Source organism: Aulonocara sp. 'chitande type north' Nkhata Bay, linkage group LG11, assembly GCF_057382095.1.
Source record: "Aulonocara sp. 'chitande type north' Nkhata Bay isolate Kocher_YH1m ecotype deep benthic linkage group LG11, A_spYH_male_GT1.1, whole genome shotgun sequence".
NCBI lineage: Eukaryota > Metazoa > Chordata > Actinopteri > Cichliformes > Cichlidae > Aulonocara > Aulonocara sp. 'chitande type north' Nkhata Bay.
This window is the reverse complement of record NC_141354.1, coordinates 32,558,721-32,573,842: the sequence shown is the minus strand read 5'-3', so window position 1 is coordinate 32,573,842 and position 15,122 is coordinate 32,558,721. Positions and strand designations below refer to the sequence as shown.

Below are 15,122 nucleotides of genomic sequence, written 5' to 3'. Positions count from 1 at the left end.
CAGGCGATCACTGAGTCTCTGTCTTTCTGACCATCGCAGGCACTGAACTTCTAACCCCGATTGAACCACAGGCTCCAGAGCTATGGCGCTGAGATGGGTTAGCCCTTAGAGAAGGGAATAGATATCATGATCTAGGGCCCGTGTCGATCATATACTGTATTGATCGCCAATTGCAACTACTGCTGAAAATGCAGGATTGAGAAGGAGAGAGCAAGAGACAGAGTGGGAGGGAAGGCAATCAGCTGTGGCTTCTTGCTACGCTCAGTGCTCCTGTTTCTGGCTGTTGCGGTTGCTGACATTGCTGCATAGGAGGAGATAGTGGTTCCTGAGAGTGTTGTATGAAATGCATACGGCTCATGCATTTCTTTGAAGACTGCCCTGTTTTACAAGTGTATTCTGGTATTTTCATTGAGGGAGAAGTCATGAATGACAAATCACAAACTGCTGCGGATTTGCTTGAATGACAGCATAGAGAAACTCGAGCGTGAGCACAGCATGCTGGTGTGTAGAAGGCAGCACTGCTGTGGACAACACAGCGGTTGTCCTCTAGCACCAGAGGCATTCTGTGTTTTGTGAGCTGTGACAGCGAACTATTGACAGGCACGTGGCTCAACACTGTTGTTCAGGGACCACTGGCTACTGAGCTGACCTTTGACACCCCATCCATGCGCTAGCCTTCATTGTTAGGGGTAGAGGAAGTGGGAGTAAAGGGGAAATAGATGACCCTTGGGCTCCAAATGTTTGGATCCTCCTTCCCCCACAGCTTCACCCCTCCCATCCCAACACTATCCATCCCTCCCCCTTGCCTTACCCCTCTTCCCCCACACACTCCACCTTATGCCGATCAATGACAGTTTCATGTGGCTTCTCTGGGCTTGCAGTGACGTGTGTCCTATTGATTTATCGACATTACTCCAGGCAAGCAAACCCAGAAGCCCCCTCTCTCAGTAGGCAGCCAGACTCCGACCCAGCAGAGGCGTACCTCCCTCTGCGCCGGGTGAGCCCGTGCCAAGTCATCCAACTGTACCAGTATCTGGAAGCAGCAGCGCATTAGTTGCAAACAACTGAACAGTATTCTAGTCTGACTGCATGTGTGCGTATGTCACTGAGAATGCTTTTAAGCATCACCCCTCCCTTTCCCAGTCTAGTTTCAGCCTGTCCCCCCTCTTCTCCTCTGCCCTCCATGAGACATGTAATAGGGACAATGAGTGAGACACCCTGGCACTCACAAATGCATTTACTGTCGCCTCCAATTTCCAGAGGCGACTATTCCACTTTTATGGTTAAAAGGTTCTTTTCTTTCGTCCGTGTCAATGTCATGCCTATGTGGTCATCATCCTTGTGGCTATTGCTCTCATCTCCCCTTTTTGCTGTCTTTTACTGAGGGGGGAGGCTCAGACCAGCCCACCCTTTTACACTCTTCCCCACCCCCCTGACTCTCCTGTGTCCAGTGTATTCAGGGAGGGGAGGGTAAGAGGGCATCTGGACACTCCCTGTGGCCTGGCTAGCCGGTGATGTGGGGGGTTTTCAGAGGGGAGGTGATCCAACACCATTAGGCTAGGACTGTGGCGATGGCAGCTGGCCCCAAAAAAAAGGAAGAGGAGGGGGGTCAGGGGCAGCTAAGAGATCAGTGACCTGGCCACAGTGTCCAGCTGGGGGGGTCATTTCACAGTCCACCTCCAGCCACGTGCTGGATGACCATCTGGGGATCTGGCAAACCCCACAACAGAGGTAGAATCATCTTCTTAGTTGCAGAGATGGACAACAACAAAAGTCAAGAAATCTGTCAGCCTAATCCGGAGTGAGGTGGGAGGGAGCACTGCAGCTGCCTGTTGTTGTTTAGTATTAAGTGTGCAGAACTACTTTTTAATGCAATAGGGTTGAATGTTTGCACTTCCAAGAACTTTAGTCTTTGCGAATAAATGCAAACAGATTATTTACTGCTTGAAGTGTTACTTGTTTTTCAATATATTTTTCTGATTTTCTTAACAAAGGAATTTCAGATATGAGTTATATCAGTATCACACATTTCCAGACACCACAAATAACTTGCATTGTCTAGCAAATCGTTTCCAAAAATTTTGTTTTTCATCCCAATAGAAACGAACAAAAAGCAGCAAAACTTCGCATCAAAATAGCTCCAACCATTCTACGTTTTGAAATTAATTATTCTTTCATTTGATGCGACATTCATGAGTTTACATTGTCAAAATTAGTAAAGATAACTATAGTTCAGATATCTTTGAGAAACGGGAGGTGTCACACAGGACCCCAGATGGACCACCGGATTCTCTTTTAGCTAAGCTGCTCAGTTTGATGACTCTGATCAGAGAGCAGCAGATGAGCACCGGTTTCTTGTCATTTCTAACCTGACCCCTCCTTCTTTGTCTCCACCCCTTCTGTCTTCTGCTTCCAAGCTCTGTCCTCCCCCATCTTTTCATCGTCTTCTCCTTCTCCCAGAGCCCCCTGTCTTCGAACTGTTTAAGGTGATCGAATTTTCCCCATCCTCCCAACGTGGTCAGAGGGGATCAAAGGTTGCTGACCCCAGTCTGATTGTAAAGATTTCAGTGAGGAAACTCCATCATAAATAGAAGTCCTGCTAAACAGATCTGACCTTCTAGATGTTTTTATGAGCTTAAAAAAATCACATTTTTTGATTTTAGTGGGGACCTTGTAATCCCTTTAACATTTATCATTGTTCTGCTAATGAAAGTGATCTTTGTGTTCATGTCTGATAGGCTTCTAATTAGATTCACATAGACCCATGTGGAAATGATCCAAAAGATGAGCCAAGGGAGTATTGGAGTGGTGGAGTTATTGCTCTCAGAAACACCAAAGTGCCACAATGTGCTGAAAGAAATTCATAAATGTGGTGGCGGAGTGGGGTGAGCTGCAACTGTGCACCAATGTAATCTTTGGTCAGCACTTCTTCACGGCCAATACCATGAAAGGAGAGAAATGCTCCTCTGAAATTTGATTAATTGCTGTCTCTCCGCCTCTCAATCCAAACATTGGTGGAAATGGAGGCCAGTTGACAGGACAGATACATCAGCCTCGGGACCTGCAAGCCCCTGGCAAGCAGAGGCATTTCTTATCCTGTAACAGGATATCCACGTACACTGAGGTGTGGAAAAGTGAGAACTGCATCGTCTTCATTTGGCCATAACAAGGGAGAGAGGGAGGAAGATTGTGAGGAGGGAAGGTATGGGGAGGAGGGGGGACAGCCAGCCAGCCAGGCAGGCAGGCAGCTCTCTAGGTTGGGCTGAGGCGTATCGATTGATTTCCCAATAGCCTCTGGTCCATGAGCAGCGAACTCTGGCCCCGGTTGCTAGGTGACCACACCATCCAAGATGGAGAGCAGGGTGATGAAGGGTGACAGCAGCTCTGAGGGTCAGTGGGGCCACTGGTCATTCTGCAGCCCCTCTGGGACACTCCGGACATGCAGATAATGCAATGAAATTGGACCTCAGCTTGCAGCGAAACTCGGGCAAAGCAGAAATATAGAAAAACAATATCAGAGCACAGTGTTGTTGTGTGGCATATTTGTTGTGCTCGGCTGTGATCGATGCTCGGTCAACATGTACTGTATCATTGCACGCACGTTGCCATATGCACGTTTATGACATACATTAAAACAGAGTACAATTGGAAAGCAGCTGTTAGATCAGTTTTTTATGAGGTTTCAGGTTTCACGTCACAGCATCTTCTGCAAAAATAGATTCCCTGAAAAATATTTATGGCACCCGTGTGATTTCAAAACGGCCGTTGACCATATATGAAAATATTGATTTGGAAAACAAAGGGCTATTCAGATAGTCATTGTCTAAAACATATTGCCTAAATTTGAAAATGGAGGTTATTGTCTTCTTGCAGTCACAGTAAAGGTACACCACAGTTCTCATTACAGAGCCAAAGCAATTTACTGAAATGTACAATTCACAAGCAGAAGAGGTCGAGAAATTTATTGTCATGGTTCTGCCAATATAAATATGCAGCACAGAGTTCCTTTTGTCCGGAGTGAAATTTTTTATCCATTGTCGTTGTAGGCTTAAATGCAGTTTATAATATAAAGTGCTTTTCCTTTCTGCAGACTGATTATAGGCGTGCAAGTAGAATGTTTTACAGCTTTTTATTCCAACTGTGGTTTATGATAAGACATCTTACATGAACATGTGTTTTTACTTATATAGTCTTCTGTTTTAAATAATCAGTCAGCGAAAGCTTCAATTTAAAAGCATTATAAATCTTCGTCAAATGCAGGCTACACACAAATGGCAAACAGTACAAAAGAAAAATACTGTAAACATGAACTGACCATAATCTATATCACATATTCCACAATGATACATGATACCGTAACGCTTTTCTACATATCGATTGTTCCACTGCGCGAGTGAAAAATGATATGGAGGTAAAAGAGAAGAAGCAGAAGTAGGAGGAGGAGGAGGAGGAAAAGAAGAAGCACGGGGGGTGGAGGGGTGGGGGGATAAACTGGGAGACAAATGTAAAAGGATCTACCTCACACTGTAAGCTTTGCACTGAGACAGAAGTTACCAGAAGGCAAAAAAGCAGCACAGAAGGGGGTGGGAGGTTTGTGTGTGTACTTGTGTGTGTGTCGGGGTGAGGGTCATGGGGAGAAACCCATTCAGTCAGCCCTGAAAGGCCACCTTGCATTCTTGCAGTTGCCTGTGTTGTTCCTGTATGAAGGATTTCCCTTCATCCTGTGCCATGCCTCTAATGTCCTCCTCAGAAGGAGCCTGAGTTTTTTCATGTCTGTTGGAGTTCCATATCCTGAGGAGGGAGGACTTATGTGTCTTTGTGTGCGCGCTTGTGTATTTTCCTTCCTGCTATCTATTAATAATATTGGGGAGAGAGACAGGGAGATAGAAGTGGATGTTTGCTTTGGTATAAGGCGAGATGTTTCTCTGTTTGCAGCCCTAAGCTGTGTGAGTATTCAGCTCTTAAATATTCCCTTCCCTTGTGATTTCAAACTATCTTGTGCCCTAAAGGGATGCATGGACCTCCCTGGCCAAATATCCACATACCTTTAACAGCAACTGGCAACTGGCTTTTTTTTAAATGGGAGAATTTAGGGCTTGGTGGCTGGAGACAGAGTTAAAGATGAGAACAAATGGAACAGAGCAAAAGTACAGTGCTGGATATAAAGGCAGCCATTTATTAGGAGAGATTGGTACCTTAAAGCTTCAAAACTCAAAAACTGTAATAAGTGAAAAGCATGAAAAGTTCAATACAAGCTAAATGTTTTAAATTATCTGCCTAAAACCTTTTTTTTCTATTCCAATCTCGTCTTTGAGAAGCATTCAGTCCTACAGTTCAGTCCACCTGCCTACAGCTGTGAATGTTTTCCAAAGCATTTTTTTCCCCTTTCATCAGGAGAAAGTTACACACTCTCGTGTTTTGTCATGTAGATCACTGTAACTTTAATGTAACGATTGAATTGCTTTCAGTTTAGTCAACTTGATCAGAATGCTTGTACTGATTTTAAAATGACGATGCATGTTTGTATGGCGTGTATTTGGGAGTTCATGCCAGGTTTCATGGTGAAAAATCAGAACAGCTGCTCTTTCAGAATTGATTGACATAACAGGTCTTTTGACTTTACCTCCAAATTGCTGATACGTGATCAGGGCTTTTTCTTATTAAAAGAACAACTTTGCTTGGTGCATGTATAACCAGCCTTTAAAAAAATTATGATATGCATGACCATTTTCTCATCCACCATCACTCTGTACGCTCCAAAAGCATATGTCTGAAGAGTTAATTTACAGGTGGAAGAATAGTGTTTGATAGCACCGAGTGTGGGGCTTGGGGTGCGGCTGAGTGCATGTTATGTGTGTTTATAGCAGTGCAGCTCAACTTTACTGTCTGAGTTAGTTTGTTTAAGGATCAGGCAAAAGGGCTATGACTCTAAAAGTCACTGCTTTGAGCTGACCCTCTAACCTGAATTTATCTGTCACAATCACTAATGTGACTCTGAGACTAGCAAAAGGCCTCACTCTTAACAACCAAATGATTCTACAAAAAAAAGTCCTGCATCAAAGGTATTTGAGCATTTCTTTAACTTCTTTGTCAGCTGCACTCGAATCACTATCAGTGTACGTCCTAACATCTGATTACTCACACATGAGAAGAGTTTTGACATAATTTTAGGTCAGGCTTTGCTGTTTATTAATGTGCCTTCTAAATAAAATGACTTGAATAAATTACCATTAAGGGCCTCTGCACCCAAGAGAGTCCTGCAGTTGTGTGTCCGTGTGTGCGTGTTGATCCGTATGTGTGCGTGTGTGTTTAGCAGCACAGAGCGAGGGGGAGGTGGATGGAGATCGTATCAATCGCCAAGCCAGGCCATTGAATGTATTGATTAGTTACCTTTCTTATTAACATGCTGATTAAAGAGAGAAGAGAGAGAGAGAGGGAGAGGGAGTGAAAGAGAGGCAGATGAGGCTGCACACACACACGCACTCCTTCCCTCAGCTCGGATGGACGGAGAGGAAGCAGCAGCCGATGCCGGGGAAAAGAAAAGGATGCAGAGTGGATTTAACAGCCGAGCAGGGAAGGAAAATCAGGGAATAATTGGGAAGAGGAGGAGAGAGGGAAGCGAAGAGCGGATGCAAGAGAAGAGGAGGAGGGTGAGGAAGAGGAGGAGGTGGTGGCAGTGGTGAGGGGGTGGAAGTAAAAGGGAGGGGGGTGGTGGTGGTGGGGGGGAACCTGACTGGAAAAACCAGGAAAAAGAGAGAAACCCTGCTGCCTTTGATCCCCCACCAAGTTACACTGGCTGGATAGGCTGACACACAGTTTTCAGCTGGTAGACACACACTTTTACACCCACACACACTCTCACAAGCTTATACACACACACCTGAAAGCTAGCGTAGACACACACTCACACACCCTTAGAGACTGACAGGCCTTGGCAAACGCATGCATTACCGCAGCCGAAAATAGCTGCGAGTTTTTATGTGATCAATATGTAGATGCTTTTTAAAAGGTATTTTTTATCTGTTAGTGACCATGTTAAGCAGCATGCAACAAGGGATTTCTTAAGATGCACACCAAGGTTGCCTGAGAAAGGGCGTGTTTTATTCCGATAGGGACCAGAAGGTGTGAAGGGCAAGATGGAGGAAGAGAGGGAGGGATGAAAAACAGGATGCAAACTTGTTTATGTGTATGTTTGTGTGGAGGCATTTGAGTTGGTGTGTCTGCTTGTTTCTCAGTAATTTTGCATGTAAGAGAAGAACGTGGGTTTCAGTGTTTCACCAGGGAGCCGACTCTCATTAGAAATGGACATGTGCATGTTGTCTCATTTAGAAAAATAGCTCAGGCTGTTTGCCGCATACAGTAATATGGTGACATTTTCGGTAATGTGTATTTTGTGCAGTGTTGCTGTGAATGTATACCTGCAGCTTGCAGTGCTAACAATCCAGGCCCAGAAATGCATGTGTGTATTATACATTAGGCCATGTGTTGTTCTTGCGTCTTGTTTTTCTTTAGCATGCGTGATCTTTGTGTGGAATCTTTTTAAAATTCACTCAAAGTATGTGTCTCTCGGCCCTGGCATTAATCTGATCTCCAATCAGAAAACAAGTGGAAAATGACAACAAAACAAATCCACTGACTGAGACCAAACTCTTTTTTTTTAACATTATTTGGTTGCCTAATTACTAAAGTATATTATTTTATTTTTTATTGGAAGGGAAAAGGGTTGAAAATGACCTTCACAGTCCTTTCCCCCTACAAATGTTATTTTTTTCTTCTTTTTTCCTTTTTTTTTTGGGGGGGGGGGGGGGGGGGGGGGTAAGTGTGAGTGGGTTTGATTAATTTTGCAAATGATATTCATGTACATTCATGTGGCATCTTATTGGCCTCCACTTAACACTCAAGCCCCAGAAAAATAAATTGGATTAATTATTACTAAACCCCTGCACTTTCAGCAACAACACCTATATGCAATTAAAGCTTAGACAAAAAAAAATTGTAGACACAGTTACAATTTAACATATTTGTCTCAGTATAAGGTGATGAACATGAAAACATAATTTCTGACCGACCTGCACAGTTAAAGCACCAAATTTAAATCATTTTTCAAAACTTGGTGAAAACGTCTGAGTGCAGGGCTTCGTTTACTTCCACTGCTCCCCGACTAACATTGGAAAGCGCTAATTGTTTAACTTTTACGAACTTGTAATGAGCACTGACTCAGAAATAGACACATGCACAGAGAAGGGGGGGGGGGGGGGGGGATAAACTCAGACAAGTTGCAACTTATCGACCTTTGCACCCCCTTGAGCTCCATTTTGCATAAACACTTTTTCTTTTCTCCCCTCGCGGACGGGGGCCAGCAGATAATTTCATTTACATAAAGAATGCAGAGCCAATTACAGAGGGACATATTTGCATTTTATATGAAAAATAGTTGTAGGGCAAATAGGAGGCTGTTTAAAATGCACGGATCGATATTAACTGATGTGCGCTCACACACACACACAAACACACGCACACACCTACACCTTATCCCTTACAACTTCACAAAATAAAAGCTTTTATCTTCCCATAAATAAAAAAAAATTATAAAAAGTCCGAGAGATGTTTTAAACACCTTGATATGCTGTTCGAAGGGAAAATATAACAAATGAAATCATTTAATTTCTCCTCATGTTTTCTTTGCTTTTTGCAAGTTTTGTAGATTTTTTTCTTTTCTGTAGTGCATTATTGGCTCGTGAGCACAGGAGGCGAACTCAGTGAATTAAACGAGTGAATTTGCATTAATCCAGATATGATCGATAATAACATTATTCACGCTGCGAAGTCAAGTTGCACATCACGGCGTACACGATCATTACTGCAACTAAACCTGCAAATAATAGACGAAAATAATGTGATTATCATTCATTCACTTGCTCAAACTTTCCAGCAGCAGCTCCAGTAGGCTATTTTACATTTTCGACCTGATGGAGGATGGGGCCAGGTGGACTCCACTCTGTGTCGAAAAAATAGATTTTTATTTATTTATTTAGGGTTTTTTTTTGTTAAACATATTTCTATAGCGTGAGGCATCTGTTTTGAGCTGTAGGCTAACTTAACCACCGCTGAATATGGTGTGAGAATAAATATCTATTATAAATAATATAGTATAATATTAGGCTTTATTCATTTTGCTGTAATATTTAGTGTGAAATCGAGTGTTCATATTCAGTTAACAGTGTGTGTGTTTGTGTGTGTGTGTGTGTGTTTTTTTTATCAGGCCATACACTGATAAATTGTAGGCCTGCATCATGAAAACATATTTGCCTGCAGCTTATTCTTGTTTGTTTCAACCCCCCTTAAAACAGCGTATGTGAAAAGGCCATAAAAGGATCACCCAGCATCATATTGATCACATTTTCTCATATTGGTGAACAGATCAAATGCTGAAATCATTTTTAACTTCATAATGAGCCACATGTATGTTGCGCAGAATCAGTCTTGCAGGTTAATGAGTGCGTCATTCATTCAGCTTGTCTGATAACCAGCTAAATGTGTTGAGTCAATATGGTGGTTACATCTGTGCTCATTTCTACCATTATTATCATCAGGTATATTTTGTTCATTTTCTTCCCATTCAGGTCTCATCTAGCCATACTTATTTAGTTATTGATTATTCACATTGTGATCTGTGTAACGCCAGGTCTCGTGGTAATAATTGATTCTATCGATCAGTTAGGGATGGGAAAGGGGAGAAAAGGCAACAACAGGGGCAAAGGAAGAGAAAAACAGCGCACTGTCAAAGTGATAAAATATTATTATTCACTAGTGAAAGTTTTATTTGTAAATTATAACAGGGTAAATTTCACTGAGCTCGTGTGATGTCAAAATTAAATGTTTTTGTTTGTTTATTTTGCAGACGCAAATTGTTACATTTTATTTATTAATTTTTTCCCTTTGTCTTTTCTAGTTTTCAAGTTATAACTTAGTTATTATGTGCTTTAAAAAATACAAACATTGTCAGGCACCTTAGTAAAAACCGGTTAAATAATAAACATTTTTAGAAAATAATATAAGGAAAGTTGTTGCTTTAATTACATTTGTTAACTCTTTACAAAGTCAGTCTAAAGATGTGCATGACAAGAGCATTAAAACTAAGTCTCAGTCGGCACAAAAACGTCAAAGTTTGATTAATAAGTTTTAAATGTCTGCTTTAAAACTTCTATCTGACACAAAAAAATCAAATAACAGTGCTACCAAAATTTCTGAAGTCAATTTAATAGATAGTTTTTTGTCTACATATGGAAAAACCATTATTATTATTATTTTTCTTTTTAAATATTTCCGCTGGTAAATAATGCCAGGTATCTAATAATAAAAACCATCTTTGGCAGCATAAGGAATTTATTACTTTATTAACAACTGTAGTTGTGATTTTTTTAATCGTCTCGTGAAAGCCATATTTGCGTGTCTTGCAGAGGAACAGGTGATATTTGTTTTTTCACGGTCGCCCTTTTCTAATGATTTCCATCACATAGAAAATCCCCCACTCCCACATATTTGTCTCACATGGTTTTAGTTTGGATCATATATAAACTAGTTGTAAATAAATGTGCGACGTTTATAGCAAACCCTTCATGGCACATTGTCATTGTCAAGCAAAATAGAAGTGACAGGTAACGGGGGGCGGTGAAATGAGTGAGAAAGTTAGACTTGATGAATGTATATGTGTGAATGTGATGAACAAAACCAACATTACTGATGGAAACTTCAGGTATGAAAACTGAGCTTTTCACACCTGAAGCTTTTTTTTGTAATATCCCTGATGAACTTTGTTTCCAGTACGCGTGTTTATGAAGTTGTTTTTTGTCACAAAAAAGATGAAAACTTGTCCACTGTATATTTTTCTTTCAAAATAAGACATGGGGGAATATTAACTGTTCTGTAAGTTTTCTTACATATGACAATAAATAACTTGAAAATCAACTTGTGTTTTGTGTTCATTGTGTAGCGTATGCGTGCTGCGAGCTGAAGTGTTTACACACCCACGCAACACTCAAGATTGTAGATGCCACATATACCAGCCATTATCGCGCGCGCGCGTGTATGTGCGCTTGCGTGATTAAATGACGCATGGGTGTGTAGATGAGATGAAAACAAACTAATCTAATATGAGAATGAAACCTTGAATCTTCCACCTCATCATCAACAAGAGATTTTTAAGGATGCATGAATATATGAAATATATATTAATGTCTATGTTTGCAACTGAACAGGCAAAATCTCATGACTTAAGTCACCAGAATGAGAAGGATGCTGCTTTTTGTCGTTTAATTCTTCAGAATAAATTCCTTTTCCCTGAAACAGGCTGCATAAAATCGTCAATTTGGGTGCTTATTTTTTTCTTTTTCACGGCTGCAAAGAGAGCGTCAATATCTCATTCAAAACTGCAACCCTGCGCGTGCGCTTCATCCATTATGATTTACCCATAAGTGATCACGTTTACTCGGTGATTAACCAGAAGATTTGAGAAGGGAGTGTAAGTTGCAGGATGAAAACAAAAACGTTGCTGTATTTTTCTCCTACAGATCAGTGTGGTGGATGTTTGCAGGCCGTCGTGTCCAGCATTCATAGCACGTCCATATCTGCAGACATTTTTTTTTCCTAATAAAATATGAATTTATGAATCTTGACAAGCCAGATGCTGGAAATTCATCTGCTCGGGAGAAGCTGTCTCTCTCTCTCACACCGTCCTTAATCAGTGCAACAGAAAATCAGCCGCTTCTGTTCCTTTGACTGATTCTGTTTATTTTCTGCTGCATGCATGGTCATTTTAAGGTCAGGACAATGTCCTTTGACCCCCTGACCTTCCTGCTATTGCATGTTTGTTTTATTGGCGATGGAGGACTGCAGTCATATGTGTCTTTAATGAAACTTCAGCTAAACGGTTGCAATCTAAAAAGGCTCAGCATTGGATTTAGATTAAAAAGTCTTTCCCCACCCACCGTATCTATAAAGCAGGCCTTCCTTTGATAAGAGCTGCAGTTAATACTCAAACAGAGCATCCTTCGGTATATTTATTGCCTGTATTGTAATGGGGAAGTTGGGCATCCACCGTTTCTTTTCCCAAGTCCTTCTGAGGGCATCAGCTAAATGGCTGAAATGTAAATGTTTTGGCTGCAGTGTTGCTGATCCTGCTGCCGCTCTCATTGTGAGGAAAGTGACTCTCAGAGCATCAGCTAAATGCCTAAAATGGAAATACGCTTATTATCTGTGATCAAAAGATTTGAAGCTTGAATAAATCAGATAAATCAGGTGGATAGAAATGCATTTTTTTCATCAGAACTCATTAGGCATAAGACAGAAATATGAGACTTTTTCAGCATTGTTATGACTGTATGTGGCTAACTTCAAAACCCAGTGTTGACAAACCCACACCCTGAACATCCTGCTGTGTGTCAGTTTCCCCTCTAGGCCCGCTGCGTAAAAGTTGGGGCGTTTTGCAGCTCGGGTGTCGGCCTGCTTTCTCGGGTTTTCCAGCCACAGCAGGTGAACTTTCACCCCGACCTCCGAGAGGACCTTTTATTTTCGTTCTGTAGCCGTTGACCATTTTTACCTCCAGCTACTTGCCATCCATACACGCATCCCTTCGTGCTTGCTGTGCGCGGGGCGGATCGATAGGGCAGCATCTGCTCCAGGAAGCCCGCGGTCCCACACCGCGCACCGCTTCGCTGTTTCCAAACGCCAGAACTGCTCATCTCTGAAAATTAAACTGACAGACAGATATGATTAGTATGCGCTCTGCCTCCCTGCTTCTGTCTGTCTCCCTGTTTCTCTCTGAGGCCGATTCGCGCGCAAACATGCACGCTCAGGTCTCGCCACACAGACCAGATGTAATTTGCGCATATTGTATGCGCATGCAGGCACTCTCATGTAAACACACAAGTTGCACAAGCCACACCATAAGTGCACAGAGCCATGTATGCAGGCGCGCATTAGCGCGCTCCCACACACAAAACGAAAATAAACTAAAAAACAAACAAAACAAAAAACAAACAGAAAACCAGGTATTGTAAGATGCTAAATTTACACACGCACGCGCTCTCCGTATTCCGGGCCTGCATTATATGTGTCTACGTGGTGCTGCGACAGCAGCAGGTCGTGGGGCTTCTGGAAAAAAGGGTCGCATTGATCTTCTTTAGGGACTTTCCAGATTGAAGTGTTGGCAGTGTGAGTGAATGGAGGCGCGTGCTGAGTGCTGATTAAGAGCTGAGCAAAACACGAGCGCCACTTGACACCATTGTTTTCCTGAGAGGTAGGATTTACATTAAACCAACACAAGATATTAAGACCAAAAGCACAAATCATTTTCTATTAATAGTTTATAAAGAAAATAATAAAAACAAATAAATTGTGGCATGGGTTGAATTTTATACACAACACACTGCTAAATGAGATATGTTTATATTATTTATTTATTTCTATTTTTTTATATTTATTTCTATTTTTCCCCTCAGTTAGTGAAGTGACTCATATAACTACATATTCACTAAAAGGGCCTCCTGTTCTGCACATATACTTGAAATTATATTAGGGGGGAAGCACAACCTTTGACAAAATCATGACATTAATAAATGAAAATAGCATTAATAATAATTTCAAAAACAAAAGGCTCGCGTGTTAGCTAGCGTGGTCTCTTTCCGTCTTCGTGATATATTATTTCATACTGACAAAAGGAGCAACAGCATTACTTGTTACATAAAAAGGACAGAATGACATTAGCTGCAGCCAGTGAAATCAATTGATCAGACGCGATAAACAGGCGAGCGCAGCAGAATGACCAGGCTGTGCGCACATAATTCATAAGTTGTGCTTGCAATCAGCTGAAGAAGGCTTAACCTGTGGGGTTATGAGAAAGAGAGCATCTCCACCTCAACGCTTCCCCCGCCTCGTCACACCCACACCCTCTCCCCTCCTCCCCCCGGAGAGAAAGGGTTAATTGGAGTAGGAATTTCATCGCACATCTGTCAGATTTTTAAGGCCGTGACGCACTGAAAGCAGAGAGTCAATGTGAGCAAGGGGGAGGAGGAGGAGGAGGAGAAGGAGAAAGAGTTGGTGGTGAGATCGATGAAGTGGCAGGCAGAGGGAAGAGGAGGAGGAGGAGGAAAATCTCACGAGATAATGAAAGAACAAGAAGAGAGCTGCTAGTGTAGAGCAACAAACGAGGCTAGAACGGGACATTTTTTGGAGTGAAAACCAAAGACTGGGAGAAAAACAAGGACGGAAAGACCGAGAGAGGCTCGTTTGTGACCGCAGATGGTTTGTGGTGTCTGGTTTTAGTGAATGTTACACCCCGGGGCGCAGCGGACCAATTGTGTGAATCTGCAGGCTGCTCGCTGACAGAGTCGGAGAGATGCACAGGACGGACAAGAGTCGCGGACGCGCTCTGAGAAGTGGATAATAAAGGTAGGATTTTGCACGTTTTTGTAAAACCAATACGTGGTGGTGATATATTTTCTGAATCGCCACCATGTGTGATAGTTAGTTTACGTGTCCTACATGTGGAGCGAAAATGCAAAGGAACTGGTCATTTACAGCGCTTCGCATGCGCGCTGTGGGCTGCTTCTGTATCATAACTTTGCATAAGATTCAAAAAGAGCAAAAATATTACATTCCAAGAGAATATTAGGTTGGAGTGAAAAGTGATATCTGTGTTTTCTGGCGCTTTCCGAGGAGTGTGTGTGGCAGAAAAACAAAAGTGCTTTTTAATTAATTTTTTTAAATTATTTGTTGCTCTTGTTGTTGTTTGGGCTACATTTTATTTTCTCTCACTGGGCTGCTTTATTTTTTCTCTGTAACGACTGAAGTTTAAATAAAGCGAATAACAGCGCCTGTCTTGTCTCACGCAGGCACAAAAGCGAGGCTTTTGCCGAGGAACCCAGCTGAGCACCAAAGAGACAAGCAGAGCGCTGATGCACAAGCGAGAATAAAATCTCAGTTAGAGCTCCTAATGTTGTTGCAATCTCGTTTTCCGGGAGTTTGAGGAAGTACTTAACGTTATCAGATAATTAATTAGACACCCTATAAGCCCGGAAATCAATTAATTCACAAATCAATAAATCTATAGTCTGGTGTAACAA

General features: G+C 42.0%; 1 protein-coding gene across 5 annotated transcripts in view; it reads left to right on the top strand.

The window, feature by feature from the left end:
* hormad1 (HORMA domain containing 1) overlaps positions 1–15,030 on the top strand; it is a 33,332-nt gene extending 18,302 nt beyond the window's left edge. For 3 of the 5 annotated variants that reach the window (XM_086312207.1, XM_086312205.1, XM_086312208.1), the window contains exon 16: positions 14,892–15,028. In XM_086312207.1, the coding sequence (XP_086168333.1) occupies positions 14,892–15,025 (134 nt within the window). In that variant the 3' untranslated portion in view covers positions 15,026–15,028. Of the gene's footprint in view, positions 1–14,322; positions 14,449–14,891 lie in introns of all 5 variants that reach the window. The other 2 variants (XM_086312206.1, XM_086312209.1) reach the window with 2 other exon arrangements.
* The last annotated feature ends 92 nt before the right edge of the window (positions 15,031–15,122 follow it).